We start from the raw sequence: 15,159 nt of genomic DNA on the forward strand, positions 1-15,159 counted from the left end.
CAACGTGATGTTTAAGATGCAGCCCAAATACATGAAACCAGTTTATTAGTTTATGTCCAACATCTGGATGGATGGTTGGATGGATGGTTGGTTGGTTGGATGGATGGTTGGATGGATGGATGGATGTAAAATGTCCAATTTTACTCCAGAATTGTCCAAAATGACTCAAAACTTGTGCAAAATCAAATAAAACGTGTTCAGAATTGTTTGGAAATTGTCAAAAATGGTCCAGAAATCATCCAGAACACTAAAATATGTTTGACTCATTTTGGCATTTCAGGATGCTAAAATTTTGAAAAACTTGAACATTGTCTTGTCCGCAGTATCACCTTCACTAAATAAACAGTGCCTTGTGAAAGTATTCGGCCCCCTTGAACTTTTCAACCTTTTGCCACATTTCAAGCTTCAAACATAAAGACATAAAATTTTAATTTTTTGTCAAGAATCAACAACAAGTGGGACACAATCGTGAAGTGGAACGAAATTTATTGGATATTTTAAACTTTTTAACAAATAAAAACCTGAAAAGTGGGGCGTGCAATATTATTGGGCCCCCTTGCATTAATACTTTGTAACGCCACCTTTTGCTGCAATTACAGCTGCAAGTCGCTTGGGGTATGTCTCTATCAGTTTTGCACATCCAGAGACTGAAATTCTTGCTCATTCTTCCTTGCAAAACAGCTGGAGCTCAGTGAGGTTGGATGGAGAGCGTTTGTGAACAGCAGTCTTCAGCTCTGCCCACAGATTCTCCATTGGATTCAGGTCTGGACTTTGACTTGGCCATTCTAACACCTGGATACGTTTATTTGTGAACCATTCCATTGTAGATTGGGCTTTATGTTTTGGATCATTGTCCTGTTGGAAGATAAATCTCCGTCCCAGTCTCAGGTCTTTTGCAGACTCCAACAGGTTTTCTTCCAGAATGCTCCTGTATTTGGCTCCATTCATCTTCCCATCAATTTTAACCATCTTCCCTGTCCCTGCTGAAGAAAAGCAGGCCCAAACCATGAGGCTGCCACCACCATGTTTGACAGTGGGGATGGTGTGTTCAGGGTGATGAGCTGTGTTGCTTTTACGCCAAACATATCGTTTTGCATTGTGGCCAAAAAGTTGGATTTTGGTTTCATCTGACCAGAGCACCTTCTTCCACATGTTTGCTGTGTCTCCCAGGTGGCTTGTGGCAAACTTCAAACCAGACTTTTTATGGATATCTTTGAGAAATGGCTTTCTTCTTGCCACTCTTCCATAAAGGCCAGATTTGTGCAGTGTACGACTGATTGTTGTCCTATGGACAGACTCTCCCACCTCAGCTGTAGATCTCTGCAGTTCATCCAGAGTGATCATGGGCCTCTTGGCTGCATCTCTGATCAGTCTTCTCCTTGTTCCAGGTGAAAGTTTAGAGGGACGGCCGGGTCTTGGTAGATCTGCAGTGGTCTGATACTCCTTCCATTTCAATATGATTGCTTGCACAGTGCTCCTTGAGATGTTTAAAGCTTGGGAAATCTTTTTGTATCCAAATCCGGCTTTAAACTTCTCCACAACAGTATCTGGGACCTGCCTGGTGTGTTCCTTGGTCTTCATGATGCTCTCTGCACTTTAAACAGAACCCTGAGACTATCACAGAGCAGGTGCATTTATACGGAGACTTGATTACACACAGGTGGATTCTATTTATCATCATCAGTCATTTAGGACAACATTGGATCATTCAGAGATCCTCACTGAACTTCTGGAGTGAGTTTGCTGCACTGAAAGTAAAGGGGCCCAATAATATTGCACACCCCACTTTTCAGGTTTTTATTTGTTAAAAAAGTTTAAAATATCCAATAAATTTCATTCCACTTCACGATTGTGTCCCAATTGTTGTTGATTCTTGACAAAAAATTAAAATTTTATATCTTTATGTTTGAAGCCTGAAATGTGGCGAAAGGTTGAAAAGTTCAAGGGGGCCGAATACTTTCACAAGGCACTGTGTATATATATTTTTAATTCCATTTTAAGGCTCATAATTTAAACAAATTTGGGTGACTTTTGGATTTGGATCGGATGGAAAAAATTTTATCTGTGTCTGAAATAATTTCAAACTTGTCCCCAAATGTTGCTAAAACTTTCACTTGAATCAAAACAGAAACAAAATTTGTATAACATTTTTTAGATATAACTCAAATAATGCCCAAAATGACTCACACGTTGCCCAGAACTACTCATAAATGGACCCCAATAACTTCACACTGTCCAAAATGACTCCAAGTTTATCAAAAATGACTTGAAGCTTGTCCAAACTCAATCAAACTTATTAATCTCGAGGGAAATTCAGTGTGTCTCCTCCTCTTTCTTCTTCCTACAAATACTTTAAACGTGACAAACAGAACCAGGGGAAGATGTGAGAACGTGAATAAGTCCATGTTCCTGCAGCAAACAGCTTCAGCAGAGCTTCTTTTCTTCTCGTTTCTGTGCTTCTGTCTGACAGCAGCCTCCAGCCGACAGCTCTCCCCTCAGAGCAGAAACTAAACTGAAAACTGCAGCTCTCACTAAATCTAAAACTTGACGTACTTTGAACATTAGCCTTCATCTCTGGACACATAAAGGTTTCCTCCAACTCCCCAAAGAGCCTCCCTCAGCAGATACTGGGGGGGATATCCTGTTCTTAACGTTACGACGCAGACATTAGCCCGCGCCGGGAAATATTAATGACAACACTTAGGCTAATTTCCATCGACGAAGCCTCATCGTCAAGGACTCTGGTCCTCTTCTTTTAATTTGGGCCTGGGAAGCCGGCCCATCACGGCCGTATAATGGAGGTGAGGAGCAGACGGCGGCGGCGGCGCAGAGCTCATAACGCTAACAGGATGTTCTGCAGACTGATGTGTATTGGCCGTGACTGCCTGGCCTCATATTCATAAGATTTAAAGACACTGTCATTTAATATCTCGGCCATTAGAAGATGAGGACAGCAGAGATGACGAGCCGGCGTCACGGAGGGAAGCTTTGAGAGAACACAGTGCTGCAGCAGGAACTGCAGCAAAACGACAGGAGGCAGGTTTACTACAGGTGAGGAATTTATCTCCAGGTGAGGAATCCACCTACAGGTGAGGAATCCACCTACAGGTGAGGAATCCGAGCCTAGCCGCGCTAGACAACCCACGGCAACGAATTTAATTCTCTGCCAGGGTGGGTCTAGTTACCTTCCATAAGGCTCGAGGCTGGATTCTCCTAAAACTGGCCGGACCAATCACCATGAAGTGTAGAGTCAGAAGGCGGGCGTAACTAAGTGACGACAGAGGCGCAACGATTCTGACAGAAACAACCGGAAACAACCATAGAAACAAGGATAGACAAGAAGATGGCTGCACACAATAAACAGTTACTTACAACAAAAACGACAACAGTCGTTGAGCTCCATTAGCACCGACTCTGAATAATCTTTCTGTTAACATGTCTGTAATATACTTGAGCTTCACCCATTGACTGTATAAATAAGGCTTCACCGAACTCCCACATCCTCTGATTTCCGGTGCTCTCGGAACTACGTCAGCCTATTCGTTGCGCTGATTGGTTGTATACCTACCCATGCCTCCCTCCCTGTCGAGAGTTCCTAGATCTTTGCGTCTTCAGACCTGGGTCTAGTGCGGCTAGGCTAGAGGAATCTACCTACAGGTGAGGAATCTACTTGCCAGAAAATGAATATCAGAAAATCTCCAGAAATGTGCATACACCTAAAACATGTTAATAAAGTGTCCAAAGAATATTAATAAAATGTCCAAAAAAGAAACAAATATCCCCAAAACAAAACAAAACAAAAAACAAAGCTAATAATAAAAGGTTCCAAAATCTGAAAAACCTCCAAAAACTGGTTTATAAAGTCAAACAAAATCAATAAAATCTGTAAAAATAAATAATAAAGTATTTGAAAAATATCAGAAAACATTTAAGAAATGACACAGAATGAACTAAGAACCCTGTGTTCTATTGTGTTCTATTGTGTTCTATTGTGTTCTATTGTGTTCTATCGTGTTCTATTGTGTTCTATTGTGTTCTATTGCATTCTGCTGTGTTCTAACTGCAGCTCTACACAAACAGCAGTGGATCGGTTCGACCTCTGGGAGCTAACGAGGTGTGGACGCTAACGGGTTCTCCGGTCAGCTGACGGAACGATCCGCCGCTGAAGTGACAGCACCGACGTTCTTTATGGGAACCCATCAGAGACCTGTGGGCTGTGAAAGAACCTCTTCAGCCAAATGAGCTGCATATAAAACAGGAGATAAAATGGACCACGGCGCAGAGGACACGAGGAACAGCAGAACGGCAGAACAGAACGCAGGAGAACAGGACACAGGAGAACACAGAGGACTACAGTGGTTCTGGTTCTACTAGAAACATCCAGCAGAGATCCTGATCCTGATCTAACATCTTTGTCTGGTCTGAACACTGAAGGTTCTGAAGTGGAACGGTGATAAATTATAATTTACTGAATGTGTTGATTATTTTAGAACTCTTTCATGTCGATTCCTTTTCAACGTCTCCAATTCTGTTCAGTTTATTTACTTGTTATTTAGGACCCTAAACTAAGTTCTGAATTTGAAATTGAATTTGGCTGAATTTGTCAATTTCATGTTTTCAGAAGTGGAAATTCTTTTTTAAAAACCTGAGAAGTTATTTAAAAGTTCAGTATCTCAAGAAATTAATCTCCAACAGTCATGAAATGTGGAGAGAACAGACAGAATAGTTTGATCAGGTCAGAACAACTCAATGGATCCAAGAGAGGACAAAAGTTTTATTATTGGTTCTTTGTGATACAAAAAAAGAACAGAATCTTCAATCTACGCCGGTCTAGTGTCTCCATAAAGTTCCTGTTAATGTATATCTATGGATGGATCCATATTTCTACTAAAATCCAGTCTTTGATCCAGATTTCTCCAACTGTTGAGGCTCTAACATCAGTAGAATCTGATGCTTTTGTGCTGCTACCAATAGCAAGAGGAAACAGAAATAAGATTAGTCATTTGGACACCAACATCTAGACCTCTATGAACATCTAGACCTCCATGAACACCTAGACCTCCATGAACACCTAGACCTCCATGAAAACCTAGACCTCCATGAACACCTAGACCTCCATGAACACCTAGACCTCCATGAAAACCTAGACCTCCATGAACACCTAGACCTCCATGAACATCTAGACCTCTATGAACATCTTGACCTCTATGAACACCTAGACCTCCATGAACACCTAGACCTCTATGAACACCTAGACCTCCATGAACACCTAGACCTCCATGAACACCTAGACCTCCATGAAAACCTAGACCTCCATGAACACCTAGACCTCCATGAACATCTAGACCTCTATGAACACCTAGACCTCCATGAAAACCTAGACCTCCATGAACATCTAGACCTCTATGAACACCTAGACCTCCATGAACATCTAGACCTCTATGAACATCGAGATCTCCATGAAAACCTAGATCTCCATGAACACCTAGACCTCCATGAACACCTAGACCTCTATGAACACCTAGACCTCCATGAAAACCTAGACCTCTATGAACACCTAGACCTCCATGAACACCTAGACCTCCATGAACACCTAGACCTCCATGAACACCTAGACCTCCATGAACATCTAGACCTCCATGAACATCTAGACCTCTATGAACATCGAGACCTCCATGAACATCGAGACCTCCATGACCACCTCGACCTCCATGAACACCCAGACCTCCATGAACACCTAGACCTCCATGAACACCTAGACCTCCATGAACACCTAGACCTCCATGAACACCTAGACCTCTATGAACATCTAGACCTCTATGAACATCTAGACCTCTATGAACATCTAGACCTCTATGAACATCTAGACCTCCATGAACATCTAGACCTCCATGAACATCTAGACCTCCATGAACACCTAGACCTCCATGAACACCCAGACCTCCATGAACACCTAGACCTCCATGAACACCTAGACCTCCATGAACACCTAGACCTCCATGAACACCTAGACCTCCATGAACATCTAGACCTCTATGAACATCTAGACCTCTATGAACATCTAGACCTCTATGAACATCTAGACCTCTATGAACATCTAGACCTCCATGAACATCTAGACCTCCATGAACATCTAGACCTCCATGAACTCCAGGTTCTGGTTCCTACCAATGGTTCCACATCAACATTTAGTCTAAACATCTAAAAACTGGAACTTTGTCTGGTCAAACTTTAACCATCAGGTTCTACTGATGTTAGAGCCTCAACAGGTGGAGAAATGTGGACCAAAGACTGGATTTTAGTAGAAACATGGATCCATCCACAGATTTACACTTACAGGAACTTTATGCAGACACTAGACCAGCCTGGATTGAAGATTTGGACGCCATTTTCAAGGTCATTTTGGACAATTTTTACAACATTTTTTGTAAACTGGACGTCATTTTTGACTGATTTTGAAACATTCTGGGAAGGTTTGGTGTCATTTGAAGTAAACTGTGAGAAATCTGGACAAGTTTGAAGTCATTTTTGGGCAATTTTTGGGTTATTTTGAACATTTTTCATGATTTTGAGACAGCTTTCAAGTCAAAACATCTAAAAACTGTAACCTTGTCTGGTCAAACTTTAATCATCAGATTCCACTGATGTTAGAGCCTCAACAGTTGGAGAAATGTGGACCAAAGACTGGATTTTAGTAGAAACATGGATCCATCCATACATCTTTATACCAGCTTCTGTTTACCATCAATGAGTGCACATCAATGTTTAGTCTGAATGCTATTTTCTCTGCAGACATCCAGTAAATGTCGGTGGATTTTGAGCATAGAGACGATTATCTTTTACATCCAGAGACACAAACAGATGTTTTCGATGTGTTTGTACTTTGCTGTACTGTGAGGCTCATCAGTACTGCGGTACTGAGGGTACTGCAGTACTTTCCTGTACTGCAGTACTGCGTGTACTGCTGCTGAGGACCACGGTGTCCTCACAGTACCCCCCTCCCTCCGACTACTTAAGAGATGCTGCTGGTTGAGCTGATGGAGCACTTTATCCCATTCAGCCGTCCAGCTGAGTCAGCAGCCGGGAGACAGAGGAGAGAGGGGGAGAGGGTGAAGGAAGGTGAACGGGAGATGGAGGTGATAGAGGAGAGAGCAGGAAGGAGGGAGGGAGAGAGAGATGGAGGAGATGGAGGTGATAGAGGAGAGAGGAGGAAGGAAGGAGGGGACAGGAAACGCCGCGACCCGGAGAGAAGCCGGCGATCGGCGGCCGATGTGAGCGTCACGGACGGTTAGAGCTCGACAGCAGCAGGACGGTTAGTCTGAGCTGCAGGAAGACGGACGTTTGTCAGGAAGTTAATGCTGACTTTAACATAAAACACAGGGCTTTAGGTAACTTACATGCTTTAGTTGAATTAAAATCAACCTGCTGCAGTAAAGACCATAAAAATCTGCTTCACATTCTGGAACCAGAGCTGCAGCTGAACACGACTTTATTCTGGATGAATCATTTGGCCGATGAAACGTCAGAAATCTGAGAAATTTCTGTCACAGTTTCAGAAATCCTAAAATATTAACCCCGGAAACCATGTTAGATTTACAGCTAGAGCTCGACAGCAGCAGGACGGTCAGTCTGAGCTGCAGAAAGACGGACGATTATCAGGAAATTACTGCCGTCTTTAGCGTAAAGCACAGGATTTTAGGGAAATTACTTTTAGTCAACCCTCATGTCGTCCTGTGGGTCAAACTGACCTGTTTTAAAGTTTGAAAACGTGGGAAAAAAATAGATTTTCACAGCGAAACTTCTGATGTCCACATTTTCAGGATTTTTTTTTGGTGGAAAAAAAGAAATGTTAAAAATGTTTCTTTAAGAACATTCACATAAAAATCCAGCAAAATTTACTGGATTTTGGTTGATTTTAAGGTGAATGTTCTTAAAGAAAATATTAGACGTTTTACTGATAAATATGTAATCACTTTAGATATTTTTAGGATTTTTTTTTTGGAAGATTGTCATTCATTTTTTGAAAATATTTACAAGATTTTTCTTGTCAAATTTGGAGGACTTTTTTTAAATAAAACTTTTAAGGGAAACTTTTAAAGAATTACTGGAATTTTCGTCCTGAATTTTTTGCAAATTTTGAGAAATTTGGGGAACTTTTTCTTCAGAATTTTTAGATTTTTGTCAGGAAAGGCAACAATATTTTTTGGTGCCTGTAAATGAGGACAACAGGAGGGTTAAAATAAAACCAGTAAAAATAATAAAAATCAGCTTTAGTTCTTCATTTTGGTGACAGGAAACATCCTGAAATCAGAGCTGCAGCTAAACACGGTTTTATTCTGGATGAACCACTTGAATAAAAAAAAAAAATCTGAAAAATGAGAAATTTCTGTCACAGTTAAAATCCCAACATATTGAAAGTGTTCGAATGAAGAAACCCAGATTTACAGCTCAAACATCAAAGTTTCAAAACACTTCGTTTTGATGATTCTGTGCCTCGTTTTGATGATTGTTTCGTTTGGATGATTTTGTGCCTCATGTTGATGATTTTGTGCCTCATGTTGATGATTTTGTGCCTCGTTTGGATGGTTTTGCGTCTCGTTTTGATGATTTTGTGCCTTGTTTACATGATTTTGTGCCTCATGTTGATGATTTTGTGCCTCGTTTACATGATTTTGCGTCTCGTTTTGATGATTTCGTGTCTCGTTTTGATGATTTCGTGTGCTGGTGAAAGTGTGAAATATTCGTGGAACTAACCAGATTTTATCTGCAGAAGGAATGATGGATCTGATCTGGTTTCACAGCAATCGTAGCTGCACTGGGCTGTATAGGGTTAAAAGGACCATTTTTTTTTACAGAATTTACTTTTGCGTTGGACCTCCGCTCTCTAATTTGCATAAAGTAGAAGTCGAGTCTAATTTCTGCAAATGAGTTGTGGGTTGACGCAGCGGAACCAGCATGCAACACGGCGCATTTCACAAACAGCAAATGCGATGGTAGAAACTGACGGATGCTGTGGACGCCTTTAGGACAGTCCTGCTAACGGTGGAGCCATCCCATAATAGGCCACTTTAGAAGACACTGAAAATTCGGATCTCAAAATTAGTATCCGGATACCACCGTCACGACCGAAAATTCGGATATTCGGTCCAGCCCTACTTATTTTGGTAAATATTAATATTTGACAAAACGCAACGAATCGTGAATTAATTAACTGCAAAGCTTGTAAAGTTTTTAAATTGCATCCCACCACTAGTTTATTACTAAAATGAGAAGTTTCCGATTGATGCTGGTCAGTTTAGTTCAAAGATCATTTCATGGGTTTTCTTTATTTAACGTGAATTTCACGTATTTTTCGTGTTTTATTGCTGGGCTACATCTTATGTATAAGGTGTGTGATTTCTGCTGGTTCTGTCATAAATAGATCATTATATATGTGATCAGTAATCATGGATATGGACTGAAATGAGGCTGTTTGCTGTGATAATATCTATATCTGTGTTGTTCTGTTTTCTGGTATTTTAGTGTCTGAAGTGAAACAAGAAGCATCAGAAAACTTCAGAACCTCCATCAGCATCTGCTTTTTCTCTGACCTGTGTGAATAAAACAGCAAAGATCATTAATTTATGGAACTTAACTCCAGAGATGGATCGTGTTGGACTTTAACCAGAGTCTAACTCTACATTCTGACTCTTTCATTCTGTTTAAATAAAGACTCCTTGTGTTGCAGCGGCTGCTCTCCATCGTTTATCACGTTTTAAATCCTCTCTGATGAATCCTCTCTGAACTCTGCTCCTATCCCTCTTCATCCCCGTCAGGCTGCACGTATTTATTTATATTTATTTACATTCATTTATTCATTTTTCTCTACAGTCGGATCTCTTGGCAGCGCTGCTCAGCCGGTGTCGGACCGATAAAGCAAACGGCAGCGAAACGAGCGACGAGTCCAGATTTCAATTTGGAAGATGAACGGAGATGGAGGGAGGAAGGAAAGATGTGGAGGAGGAGAAGATCTTAATGGCCCAATTAGTCTGGAGCAGCTTGATTAACAGGAGAGACGGAGTGGACTCAGTGGTCACTTTATTAGGAACACCTGTTCAACCCTGACGCCATTATTCACGGTTTTATTCGTGTTTCTCCAACATGAAGACCGCCTGTTGGCTCAGCTTCCACATCAATGGTAGCATTTCTATTCCATGTTTCTGTGTTGTTGCTAACCCTACTCTAATCCATGCTAATGTGATCTTTTTCTCAGCAGTAGAAGCTAGATATTTAGCTAGCTGTTACTGCTGACCACTGATGGAAAACAGTCCAAAGAATGAGTCTGATCCTGATAATATGAGGGAGAGAGAGACGTTCAATCAAGGCTGACAATGGATGAAAAGATGGAAAATAGAAGAGAGGACATAGCTTTGATCTACACATTCTGTAGGAACACTGATGGAGGATGGAAACGACAAAAACAAGACAGAAAATGACAAAAACAAGACACACAGAAACCATTAACTGCTCTGTCAGAGTCTCTGTCATGGTGGTCCTTTGGTAGCTAAACCCAACAAAGCTCTCAATCAAACAAACACCTAAATCCAGATAAACTCTGTCTCTGGTCACTTCTGGCTGTTCTGAAGTCAGTTTCATTCCTGTAGCTTCAGTTTTCCAGCTTCATTCAGAATGAAAAAGCATCAGTTTCTAAAAGTGTCTGTTACCTTTGGGACTGTTAGCTGGATGTTCATAGGAGACACCTGGATGATGTCCTCCTCCTTCTTCTCAGGTGAGTCCACCTACAAACAGGTCAGAGTGAAATCTACACATCGAGATGTAAATTCAACTGCTGCTGAAGTTTATCAAAACCAGAAGAACTTTACAAACACCAAGAAGAGTCTCAAAGAAACCTGGAGGAACTGAAGATTCTAGAAGGTTTGGATCCACCAGTTGGTGGTTTGGACCCAAAAATAAAAAGCATGGACCTCAGACAGAAAGTCTGAACTAAAGAGAAGAAGGTTTGAAATAGTCTGATGCGCTACTGGAAGGTCTGGATCTACAACCAGTCTTCATGAACAACTGGAACTCATGGAGATGGAGTTGGAACTACAACTAGAAGGTCTAAGATCAGCAGCTAGAAGATCTAAAGCTCATCAGTCACCTTTAACTCAAAGATCTGGACCTGGACCAGGAAGCAGAAGGTTCAAACCTAAAGCTAAAAGATCGGATCGAGACTGAGGAGAAGACGTTCCAAGACTGGGACCTGAAACCAGCAGGTCCAGACCTACCAGAGGTTTCCTGATGCCCAGGCGGACGGTACCAGGAGGGGCAGACTTCAGAACCTCCACGGCCTCGGCCAGGGTGAACATGTCCAGCTGAGTGTGGTTGACCGACACCAGCTGGTCTCCAGGAAGCAAACCGCCACGACGTTCTGCAGAACCACCGGGAACCAGAGACCGGATCACCATCACACAGCGACCAGGGTCCAACGGGTCCTGAAGAACAACAAACAGAACCTTAGATGGAACCAGAACCAGTTTCTACAAGTCTATGAAGGTTCTGAGTCATCCTGGCCAGAACCTGACGTGTTTTTGGTTCTTGAGGGCGATTCACCTTTATCCAAGATGTTTGTTCGGTTCTAACTTTCTGTTTGAGGAGACGGAACCAAGAAGTGATCAAGGTGGAGAACCTACCTGGAGAAGAACCTCGTAACTACCTGATACCTGAAGTCATGAACCTCCTCCTGTGTTTGGAGATGATGGTTCCAGTTTAACAAATGAATTCAAGAACTTAGGAACCACGTATCAGGTACTTATGAAACAGAACCAAGAAGAAGAAAACCTAAAACTAGGAAGATTCTCTGAAGTCTTTTCTCTGGTTGATCAGCAAATGTTTGAAGGTTTGTTTGGGTTCGAGTCCCGCAGGTGCGTAGAACCCTCTTCAAGTTTGTGCTTATCATTCTTTTTTAACCATTTTTTTGAATAGCAAATTTGAAGGCGTAAAAATACTCAAGACACATGAAAATTTGCACAGATATCAGGACTAGACTTGATGTTTTAGTGGAATTGCACATGTGTGTGCCAACATGGCTCCACAGCGCCACCTGGAAAATTTCAAACAGGAACTACGACCAGTACATATCACCTACAGCTATGAAATTTGGTAATCCTATGTTTTATGGGCCAAGAGGCACAAAAAAAGTCTATGACACCCATGTCCAAAAACCCAACAGGAAGTCGCCATTTTGAATGATGTGTCCCATTTTGGATGATTTGGACCATTTTTTGGACATTTTCAAAAGTTATTAACTCAAACAGGGTAACTCTGACAGAGCTGAAATTTGGCCAGGATGTACAGCAGGCATGGGTGATTAAACGTTGTCAAAATTCTCTGCAAAAGTCTGAGGACGTGGAAATGGTGGCTGGCAGAATTTCAACGTTTTGCCATGAAACAGGAAGTGATGTATAACTGGCCTGTTCATGCTCCCGTCTGTCTCAAAGTTTACATGTTTGATCAGAGTCCGACCCTGATGACATTCACAGGCCAATATACAGACACTGTGATAGTGCCCCCTGGTGGACAGTTTTGATGGATACCATCAAATAGGTCATAGGTTGAAATACAGTCTCAGTCGCAGCGCCACCTGGGGGACATGCTTCGAATCGCTGACTAGCAAAGATGCGAGGACCCGTTCAACACTGCTTTAATCTGGGATTATTTCCTCGGATGGATGTTCTCGTCCATCACTCCACAGAGTCTACAGTTTGGTTTGGTTAAGTTGAAAATCCTGTTGGGGAACGTTGAGTTGAATCACCAGAAACTTTCACCAAATCCCAGGATAAAATCTTGAATGTGACGAGAGCAAAATTTTCCCAGAAATTGTTCAGAGAAAAAGTTTTACCATTTCAAAATGTATCAAAATACATTAAAAAAACTTCACAACATTTGCATGTTTTATTGCTTGAAAACACATTTTTGTCATTGTGCATTTTTAACTGTGATGTTTGGAACAATGTACTGTTATTTTACTTGATTTATCTGAATACAGAAAATAAAAACACTCAAATGTAAAATAGCATTTGCACAATTGATTTCTGCTTTGCGATAGATTTTGAGGCATTTAACATGTTGAAAAATAGCTTTATTTCCATTTTATGCACAGTTACTGGTTTATATTTATATTTTGGGGTCTCACTTGAAAACATTTTCATGTTTTATTGCTCAAAAACACATTTTGATCATACTGTACATTTTAGCTCATTCTAACGGAAAGTTTTAGGATAATTGAGTTATTTTTACACATTTTACTTGTTTTGATGGAAGATAATTAATAAAAACACTGAAAAATGTAAAATAAAATGAAATAAAATGCACAGCTAATTTTTGTTTTGAGTTTTAGAGGCATTTAAAATATTCAACATTAGCTTTATCAACAAATATTGCTCCAAAGTTCTAAATAATTTAACACTAAATGTTTCCTTCTCCAGTTTTCCTCCTGGAGTATTTGCATTTATTTATTTAATCATCACTTTTTAAAATTCTGGTAGCATTTTTAGAGTTGTAATCATTCCAATCAATCACCTTTCTTTGATTTATCTTTTTCTCTGCTTCAGCTGTTCTTCTGAGCTTTAGTCTCTAAATCTGCCTTTAACTCCCAGTAAAGAACTCTGAGCTGCTGTTGGTTTGTCTGAGACGTGTTCTGCTGATTTAGAAGCAGGTTTTCAGCCTCGTTCTCGGAGGAGAACCGACAAGAACCTCGAGGATGTGACTGAATGAGTGAAGAGCAGCAGTACCAGCAGCAGCAGGTAGGGGGCGACAGAGACCAACAAACACCGTCAACAAACAACAACAACAACAACGAGCAGAGGACAGAAGAAGGAAGCAGAGACGTTAAAACGCTGAAACAGACGATAACTTCAGTCTCTTTAACCCTCCTGTCACACCAGCTCATTTAAAGAAAAAATCTAAATAAAAAAACGCTAAAAATGTTTTTATCGGTGTGAAACTTGTTCTGCTCGACTTAAAAACACACAGAAAATGCTTCAGTCATAAATCCACCCTGACCTGAAGATATGTCTCCATTTATCATCTCTGTGAGAGTAAAAATATAAAAATGTCAAATAAAATTAAATTAAAAAAATCAATGTCATGCAGAAATATTATCTTATTTTGGTGAGTCTTGCAGTAAAAAGCTTCAACATGAATTATTTATGAAAAACGAGTGAATTATCCTCTTTGATCATCTAAACATGGACAGAAATAGAGTTAATAATGAGACATAAATGATGTTTATTGTGATTTTATTGTTAAACTTTACTGCTGCTCCTGAAGGACAGTTAAAGTTTAAACCGACTCTGGAGCTGAAATCCAGGATTCACTGATCAATAATCAATATTTCCTGACATGTCACCATCTGATCATCGACCTCTTAAGGCTGCCGTATAAATAAAATTATTATTAATATTATGATTTAATCAGGGAGTCAGAGGTTTTTGTTTACTAAACGGTCAGAAAGGACAGAAAAAGTCAAACATTCCATTCAGCTCCTGATTTATGGAGGGTTTTTCTGTTTTTCTGCCTCTTACAGTTTGTTTTGCATGTATTTGTGTTCATTTAGAGCCTTTTTGTTCTGCTTGACTGGGTTTTTTGGGCGTTTAGAGTCTTTTTGTGTTGATTTTGTGTCTACTATTGTTCTGTTTCCATCCGTGGGGGGTTTTGTGTTTTCACGTTCCTGGTCTTATTCTGCATCTTTCTGTTTTCATCCGATCGTCTCCATTTGCGTTTATTCTGCCTTTTTTAAATCCCATATTCAGTATTTAACGTGCCTATTAACATCCCAACGTAGAACTGGAGCAGAAACACTGAAGCAGAATCAGACGGAGAGCAGAAAGAACGGCGTTTATGAAAATAAAAATGTACTGACAGAAAAGAAAACCAGCGTCCAGATGAGACTCTAGCTCTGATCTGGAGCATAAATAATAAAATGTGAAACAGAATCACTGGTTTTAGAGCTGCGTTTATCTGATACGGACAGAAGAACCAATGAAGACGTTTAAAAGGACTCAACACTAATTCTACGCTACTGAACATGATCAGGAAACACATCATGAGGAAAGAGACCCCAAACTGACCCATTTTAAAGTTTGAAAATGTGGGAAAAATATATTCACAGTGAAACTT

The 15,159-nt window shown here is 40.6% G+C and overlaps 1 protein-coding gene across 1 annotated transcript in view; it reads right to left on the minus strand.

The window, feature by feature from the left end:
* patj (PATJ crumbs cell polarity complex component) overlaps positions 1 to 15,159 on the minus strand; it is a 168,280-nt gene that overhangs the window by 92,578 nt on the left and 60,543 nt on the right. The window contains exons 19-20 of the mRNA XM_051947482.1: positions 11,268 to 11,474; positions 10,704 to 10,778 (exon numbers count right to left, since the gene is read on the minus strand). Coding sequence (XP_051803442.1) covers positions 10,704 to 10,778; positions 11,268 to 11,474 — 282 coding nt within the window. The remainder of the gene's footprint in view (positions 1 to 10,703; positions 10,779 to 11,267; positions 11,475 to 15,159) is intronic.

The sequence above is a fragment of the Acanthochromis polyacanthus genome, chromosome 4, assembly GCF_021347895.1.
Source record: "Acanthochromis polyacanthus isolate Apoly-LR-REF ecotype Palm Island chromosome 4, KAUST_Apoly_ChrSc, whole genome shotgun sequence".
Lineage (NCBI taxonomy): Eukaryota > Metazoa > Chordata > Actinopteri > Pomacentridae > Acanthochromis > Acanthochromis polyacanthus.